This window comes from Camellia sinensis, chromosome 6 (assembly GCF_055761805.1).
Source record: "Camellia sinensis isolate YWXY chromosome 6, ASM5576180v1, whole genome shotgun sequence".
NCBI lineage: Eukaryota > Viridiplantae > Streptophyta > Magnoliopsida > Ericales > Theaceae > Camellia > Camellia sinensis.
The window spans coordinates 62,785,467-62,794,462 of record NC_138966.1 but is presented as its reverse complement, the minus strand read 5'-3'; the positions used below and the strand labels follow the sequence as shown (position 1 = coordinate 62,794,462).

The following is an 8,996-nucleotide window of genomic DNA, read 5'->3' as shown; positions in this document are numbered from 1 at the left end:
GTGTCTTACCAACTGTTGGTGCTCTTTGTGTTTATTGATATTTGTCAATGTCCTTGCTTGATCTTTATCAATAAATTTCCTCTTTTGGCTGTTTCAAAAAAAATAATAATAACAAAACTACATAAGGTAAATAAAATAAGGACAAATACAAGAAAGAAAGGTAAAAAAAAGAAAAAGCTTAGGTACAAGGTAGGCTTATGTACAGCTAGAGAAATGTTTGTGATAGAATCATCAAAGACAGAGACTTTATTGAGTTGAGTCAAGTTGAGCGGAGCCAATGTATTTAAGTTTTTAATTTAATTAATAGGGAAATAGTTGAATGGGAAGACCCTTCTCCGGGATAGGCATGGGATTAACAACAATCTTCTCATTGGGAATCAATTTCTCCCACTTGAACTTCTTGACAAGGTTGTGCATGAATACCAATATTTCCAAACGAGCATACTCTTTTCCAGGGCACATCCTTGGCCCTCCTCCAAATGGTACAAATGTGTAAGGCGCTGGTCCTCTTCCTTCAAATCTCGATGGATCGAATTTATATGGTTCCGAGAAATATTCTGGATTTTTATGAGTCGAGTGCGTGCTCCAATATATCTACATATATACAAACATTTAAAATTTAACAACAAACAAGAAATGTGGATAATTAACTTAACGATTAAATTTTGTACACAGAATGTGTTTCTTGCATTTATTATAGAAAAAATCTATAAACACATAAACTTATCACATAATTAAATACTGCTCTCTCATAATTTGTATGCAAGTAGAAGAAATGATAATTAACTTATGAAGTAGGTAGTATACCTTCCAACCTTTTGGGATATAGAAGCCTTCGTACATGAAATCAGTCAAGACATCTCTGAAAGCACCTTGAACAGGTGGTGCAAGTCTCAACACTTCACAAGCTACATTCCATGATAATTTCATCTTTTGAATGTCTTCCCAATTTAATAATTCATCAGGACCTTTCGATTTTGCAATGTCCATTTGCTCTGCATGTTTACGAAGGATCAGAAAAACCAAAAAAAAAAAAAAACTATACTGGCCATCCCAATTCAACATTTCATCTGGAGCTTTTGGGAACTCTTACTTTTCTACTCTAGCATTCCTCTTTTAAGCATTACATCTTTACTTGTTAAAATTAAATCTATATCATAATTTTTTGCTAAAGGGTAAATTACAAATACACCCCCTAAAGTTTTTTTAAAATACAAATTGCCCCCTGTGGTTTAAAAATTTTCAAATATCCCCTTATTACAATTTTTTATTTAACAGAATTAACTAAAAATGAAATTCATAATTTCTCTCGTATACAATAATAAAATTATCTAAATTATTAATTGAAATATATTTCTAATATCATTAAAAAATGTTAATTGACTTAATGATTTATTAATAAAAGAGGCGATTTGTTATAAAATTAGAAACCTCATGGAGTGGAATGTAATTTCTAGAACTACATAGGCAATTCATATTTTAATTAAACCTCAGGGGTGTATTTGTAATTTACCCTTTTCTAAAAGACCAATTAAATGAAATTGTGTAGTTACGATTAGGGTGAAGTACCAATAAATCTCAAATAGTGATTTTATAAATTGTTTGGTTTTCCATTTTTTCTTATACACCTAAAAGTCTCATTCTAGTGTGAATTATATAAAGTGCCAAGTACGCGCGTATATTACGTGTTGAGAGACAAATTTGGGTTTTCTCATAATGTTGAAATTACTAAACGTAACACTTCAAAAAAATTTCCTTAATTTACTTTTCCTAAACGTAACACTTCAATACAACACTAAAAACACATAAAACTCTAATGTAATACACTAAAAAACACCTTAGTGTATTTTTCTCAAACGTAACAATGTAACATTCTAAAAAACTCCTTAATGTACTTTTTCAAAACGTAACAATCCAATTAATGTAACACACAAAAACTTTTTAGTGTGCTTTTTCCAAACATAATACTCCAATGTTACACATTAAAAACCTTCTTAGTGTACTTTTCTCAAATATAATAATGTAACATTTTAGAAAAACTTCTTTGTGTATTTTTTTCAAATGCAATACTCCAATGTAACACTCCAATGTAACACTAGAAAATCATACTAACAAAAATGTATATTTTCATACTTAACAACCAACACTTCAACCACTAATCCCTCCAAAAAGAATATTCCATACCTTACCTTTCCATTCTCATACCAAAAATGAATGAGAAAATTGAAAAAATGAACCACAAAAGGATATTCAATTAAACTCAAATGGCACCAAATCAAATAAATATAACTTTTCAAAACAAAAAGAACTAATTGGTTCATAAGAAAACTCTTAAGACTAAATGAATCAACATTCTCTCATATGAGATTTATGGGTAAATTTTCTTTACGATTATTGAATTAAATTAATTTTTTTATGTATATAAACTATACAAATATATATATATATATATAATAACATGTTAAATCACCAAAATAAGATATCACAGATCTAAATGTTTTGGACTGGACTTTCTCCAGATTGTATTTCCACTCCAATTCAGTGAAAATATTAATAAAATGATAACATGTAAGTTTTTTTAAAAAATTTAAAAGATCACATATTTTTTATGTATCACCTTTTTAACGTTAATAAGATTCTTAATAAAAAATAAATTTTTTTTGAGGTGAAAAAAAAATATATATTGATAGAGATCCAAAAATAAAATAAAATAAAATAAAAAAATTAATGCATAAAAAACAGAGAGTTCACTATAAAAATTGTTGCACATCCACGTGCAATCATACATTGGGAATTTATTTATTCTAAAGTTAAATGCAACATTCGATTCCAACCAAAAAAACAACAAAATAAAGCTTGAACCACCTTGGCCTTGGTAACTCTCTGATCTCATTCGATTCAGTCAACTCAACAAATGACTTGATTCACATGATTTTCTGTTTTTAAATTTGGCCAAAGCTATATAAACTTAATTTTTTTTTTATCATATATTTTAATCAATCAATAATAAATTATTTTTAAATATAAATCGAATTACATTAATTTAGACAATATATCAACACATATCTATAAGCACAAAAATTAACACAAAAGAAAGCCCATAATAAGTAATAACAAACTCAATATAACAAAAAAATTCATAATAAAAGAAAAATAATTATTATTTATCTTCAAGTTGATCCCGGACCCAATATCCTCATATGTTGCTCTCTATAATATATTTAAATTTCAAGTAATTTTTGGATAAGTAACATTATATGATAAGTTAAAAGTACAATAATAAGATAACTAATGTTTCACATCTACACACAACAAATATTACAGAAAAATATGAAATCAAATGTAATGTGAGTACAATGAGGTTAACATTAGATGAAAATATACATCTAACTAGTGGATTCAGATCATTTCAATTCCAAAATGGCATTATTAATTTTTGAGAGGTGCATTTAGAGGGGAAATTGTTCAATAATCCTGGAACAGTAGCCATACTTCAAACCAATCACCAATTACTTAGCCCCATGTTATTCCGCCATCCCCAACATAAATTGTGCACCCCTAACCCTCTCTACCAATCAAAACTTTATAAAGCACCACGTGTCCATACTCCGGAAATACTGAATAATCACCCTATTTAGAAGCACTCGAGATGGTCAAATTAAGTAGAGTAAAATTAGGAACATACATACCCTTGTAAACTCCTTGATAGATGTGAGGTAACTCTGCGAGATACTTGACAATGAAAGCACAAGCAGAGCTTGCAGTATCATGGCCACCAATAAGCAAACCCAATATCTTATCTGCAATATCAATCTCCTTCATGAACTTGCCATCCTCATTCGCCGTAAGCAACATGTGGGACAATATATCTTGCGTTGGTGACGCCTTCCCCTCCACCAAGTCGATCTTTCTTTGCTTGATGATTCTCATTAGGAACTCCTTTCTGATGTATTCGGACGCCTTGATGGAGCGATGAAATGGTGTCCTTGGAAAGTCCACTGGGATTGACACTAACCCCTCTGACAAGACGTTGAAACGTTCCAAGAATCTATCAACTTCCTTTGGATCTTCTATGCTAAGAAACAATCGACAAGCAATCCAGAATGTGTAGCGTTGGGTGAGTGGGTAGACCACAACGATCATGTCCTATAAAATTATATGCAACAACAAAATTAATAATTATTTAAATAAAAATTAGTGTATTTATTGACAAATACAATTGTACAATAATTTAAGTACAATTATACTTAAAAATAGATTTATATGCTTTTAAATTTGAGTCTCGGTATAATAGATTATGACGTTCTTCTCTGTAAAATTTAATTGTCAAGGTATTTAACTGGTCTTTGATAGTCCCCAAATTAAACAGTACAATGCAAGAAAATAACTCCAATTATTTACTTTTATGTACTTGCAAGGAAAAAGTTTTGTAGGATTGTCCTTCCATCACTCACAAATATATATGCTTTCTAGTATTTCTCAAACATTTAACAATATAATCTATATTTCACTGCTTTTCACCAATGATTATGTTAAAATGTATTGCATGTATATATATTCTATCCACATATAAAAATCACTCGTTTGCAAGAGTACAATTATTTATTTCCCAAATTACTTTGTCTTTTGCTCTCAATCTTGAAAGTCATAGATAGAAACACGCCATCTTAAAAAAAAGTAGATGGTGGAGTTATTTTTATGTGTGGTATTTTTTATTATTGTGATTAGTTTTGACAATAGAATCTATTATATTTATATTAGACGTTTGGAAAATATTAGAAAACATATACATTTGTGATTGATAAAAGATAGTGTCACGTGGTGTCCTATTAACATATAAAAATTCCTCTAGATGGTGACTTTGAGAAAGAATTGTGACATTCGCTATTTAATAAATTGGGCCAGGCTTCCCTCCTCTTCAATCTAAGATCGGATTAGAACATATTGTTATACTTGTAGAGGCTCATCACGGGTCTTGTTTCGATAATCTAAACTGTTCAATATGTAGAACTCGAAGAGTATTTTATTTTTGTAAAAAATTACGTTGATCAGATATAAATAGCTATTTGATTAGATCAGATTTTTGTCAATGATATATATAATTTTTAAAATAAATTATGGAAAATGAGCGAGACACCCCTTTTTGGAGTACCCCACAACCTCCAAAATGATCCACACCACTCATGATGTGTGAGGCCCACTCATATATGTGTAGGGCCCACATTATGAGTAGTGTGGATCACTTTGGAGATTGTGAAGGTCCTCTAAAAAGAAAGTCTCTATCATTGTTGATAAATTATTAACAAAAATTTGATCCGATCAAATAGCTATTGATATCCGATCAATGTGACATTTTATAAAAATCAAATATTTGATGAGTTCTATACATTAATAGTTCAAATTATCAAAATTGAAATCATGATAAGCTCCACGAACTGAACAATACCACCCAATCCACAAAGTACACTGAAGACCACCCTTGCCTAATAAATTCTTAATAGCGTATAGCAGTTGAAATGAGGGCAACTAATTCAATATGAGCAAGGATCCCCTCCTTGCTTTCTCTACTTGATCCCCTCTTTGCAATGGTCAAGATTCACTCTAAGAGAATTCAACGGTCCAGATCACTTTATTAAAAAAAAATAAAAAATAAAAAATAAAAAATAATATTTTTGAGATGATCCGGACCATTAGATTTTCTTAGGGTGAATCTTGACCATTGCAAGGAGGGAACCAAATAGGAAAGAAAATGAGAGAATCCTTGCTCATTTCAATATATCGTGTCTCACAAAGTGACCATTCGTCATTCTGCACTTTGTTTCCTTCTTTAAACTAAAAAATTGTTTATTATTATTCTTTTGTCTTAGTAATTTTTTTTTATATTTAATTTATTTTTTAAAAAAATAACCTAATCTAAGTCCACCTAAATTTTTTTTTTAAAAAAAAAAATCAAGTTTTTGAAAAGAAAATTCAAGATTTTTTTTTATTAATTATCTTCAATTGAGTATTTTGTTTTTTTTTTCTTCTTCTTCTTCTTAAATTAAAAAACTCGGTTTGTTGCGTGATTGTGAGCAGCAATAATAATAGGGGAGTTTTTATTCTCGAAATCTCTCAGTGCAATCCATTTCCTTATACATGTAATTTCATATTTTTAATAAAATTTTATTTTGTTGACAAAAAAAAAAAAAAAGAAGAAGTGAGTTTTAAAGAAAAATATAAAAAACTAAAATATAAAAAAAAGAGAATAAAAAAAAAGAAAGTAAATCAAAACTTTAAAAAATTGTGAAAAAAGTCTCTTTGGTTTAGTTTTAGATTTTTGATTTACATGTAGAGTTATATTCACTACAAGAAAAAGCACCTTTAAAAAGTCCTTTTTTAGTCGCCAAAAGTCGACTTTTCACTTTTCCCGACTAAATATTTTAGTCGCCGGTTTTGTTGCGAATACATGGTCGCCGGAGGTATTGGCGATTTTTTAGTCGCCAAAAACCAAGTCTGTAGCGACTACAATTTTCGTCGTCAAAGCTCATTTATATTTTTTAAATTATACATTTGGCGACTAAATTTTTAGTTGCCAATAGTGAATTATTTTTTTTTTAATTTATACATTTGCCGACTATTTTTTTCATCGCCAATACTGAAGTTTTTGGCGACCACCCATTTTAGTCGCCAAAAGCTTATTTCAGGAAAAAAAAAAAAATTACCCTATGCTCTTCCCAAGTTTTGAACCACCAACCTCCCACATTCTAAACCTTTAGCAACACAATCTCTCCACTATGCTACAATAATACCACATTAATATATATGCAAAATATATTATTTATATAGTATATTGACCTATATTAATATAAAAAATATATATAAACATAATTATTTTTATTCAATATAATTTATGTAAAAAATAAATTATTTATTAAAAAAAAAGGAAGCCACTTTTGGCGACTAATTTTTTTTAGTCGCAAAAAACCTTAGTTTTGGCTACTACCAATAATTTAGTCGCTAAAAAAATTAATTTCCGCTTAAAAATAACCACTTTCGGTGACTAAACTTATTTTTAGTTGCCAAAACCTCCACTTTTGCCGACTAAACTGAATTTTAGTCGCCAATTGTCCACTTTTAGCTACTAAATTTTTTTTAGTAGCCAAAAACCTTTACTTTTGGCTACAAATTTTTTTTTTGTCGGTAAAACACCTATAATCGGCAACCAAACTATTTTTTAGTCGCCAAAACCTATACTTTTGGCTACTAAATTTTTTTAGTCGCCAAAAACCTTCACTTTTGGCTACTAAAATTGTTTTAGTCGCTAAAACCCATATAATCGGCGACTAAACTAATTTTTAGTCACCAATAACTACACATTTGGCTACTAAACTGTTTTAGTCGCCAAAAGTCTTCACTTTTGGCTACTAATTCAATTTTAGTCGCCAATTGTCCTACTTTCAGCGACAATTTATATTTTTAGTCGCTAAAACTGCTTTTTCTGGTAGTGATTTTGAGTTTTGAATTTTTGAATTATGATTTGAAAAGAGAAAATATATTTGGTTATGAGTTTTGAAAATAATTTTGAGATGATTTGTCATTTTTTTAATTTTTTTTATTGATTGATTGATGTATAAAATATGTAAAAATGTAAGAGGAGAGATATAGAGAAAAAATGATTAATTTATTGATTCATAATAATAATATATATATTAATAATATATATATATATATATTAAAAAAAAAGAGAGAAAAGATGAGTTTTGAAAATAAATTTTAGTTGTATTTTAAAATTTTGTTTGATTATAAGAGGTGATTTGGGATGTTCTAAATAAATATACTTTTTCGACTTTTTGTAAAAAAAAATGTGTAAAAAAATAAAGAAAATGGTTAGAAAAATAGAGAGCAGATATTATCAATAGATATTAATTGATGTGATCAAAATAAATATATATAGGTAAAAAAAAATACCCTTTTTTAATTTATCCCAAACCCCTACTAAATTTTGATTCAAATCAAAATTTGAAAACCGTATTAAATTTTGAAAAGTAAATCAAATGCCTAAATCAAACCTTGTTGTTCCAGTCGGCAGCAAAGTGTTGGGCAGCAATGGTGTCCATGATGCCGATGTACCGCTGCAAGGCCTCCGGTTTGAAGAAGTTGGGGAGCATTTTCCTCATCTTGATAGCCTCCTCTTTGGACGATGTTTGGGTAGAAGATGGGAAGATCTTGTCGACGGAACTGGGCCACCATGACTGAATCAGCTTGTTTTCGTTGGCGAACAAGAACTTATGTGCCGGTGCACCACAAAACACAACAGTTGGCTGTAGCATTAGATTTGTCTTGAAGATGTAAGATGAGTAGTTCGATATTCGGTCGAATATGAACTTTTCTGGTCGTCCCTTCCACCCGGCACCCAAGTACTCGATGCTCTCCCCGATCACTGGCCATCCTGTTTTGCCTGGCGGTAGGTTTTTGGCCTTGGATGGTGAGAGAAACACAATGAGAATTATAGTGATGGAAACAAGAGAGATAGAGATATACAAGAGCTCCATGACTGCCCTTGAGAAATGAAACAAAAGCAAGAACAGCCTCACACAAAATTTTTGGATCAGCACACCAATTAAAAGAGATATAAGACGTAGCACTGGCACAAACTCGTGTACCTCGTGGCTGGGGCATATCAGAGTAAAACGATGCCGTTGAGGACAAAAGAGATGACTTTAGTTTGGTTTGAGTTTTCTAAAAGTTGAGTTTTTTTGTTTTTTGTGTTTTTTTTGTTAAATTTTTAGTGAATATTTTTTAAATTTTAAATATTTTTTTTACTTTTTTTATATGCATCTTAGATGTATCTAAAAAGTAAAATATTTGTAAAAAAATGTTTTAAAAAATTAATAAATACAAAAAAATATGAAAAATATACTATTTTTTGTATTTTTGATATTTACTGAATTTTTTGAAAAAAATATTCACAAAAATTATATTTTTTAAGTGTATTTATATTAGGTGTGTCTAAAATT

The 8,996-nt window shown here is 29.5% G+C and overlaps 1 protein-coding gene across 1 annotated transcript; it reads right to left on the bottom strand.

The window, feature by feature from the left end:
- Positions 1 to 216: 216 nt before the first annotated feature.
- Positions 217 to 8,584, bottom strand: LOC114257034 (cytochrome P450 716A75). The gene is made up of 4 exons (XM_082873885.1): positions 8,049 to 8,584; positions 3,690 to 4,146; positions 808 to 995; positions 217 to 594 (listed from the first exon to the last, which is right to left on the bottom strand). The coding sequence occupies exons 1-4, from the start codon at positions 8,529 to 8,531 to the stop codon at positions 301 to 303; spliced, it is 1,422 nt and encodes a 473-aa protein (XP_082730011.1). The 5' UTR covers positions 8,532 to 8,584; the 3' UTR covers positions 217 to 300.
- Between the last annotated feature and the right edge of the window lie 412 nt (positions 8,585 to 8,996).

Bases quoted from the DNA above. Each gene is read 5' to 3' on its own strand.
- LOC114257034 (XM_082873885.1), bottom strand. From the start codon at position 8,531: ATGGAGCTCTTGTATATCTCTATCTCTCTTGTTTCCATCACTATAATT. The intron at 4,147-8,048 runs GTTTGATTTAGG...ATAATTTTATAG, and splicing joins CTGCCGACTGGAACAACAAG to GACATGATCGTTGTGGTCTA. The intron at 996-3,689 runs GTATGTATGTTC...GTAAACATGCAG, and splicing joins CTATCAAGGAGTTTACAAGG to AGCAAATGGACATTGCAAAA.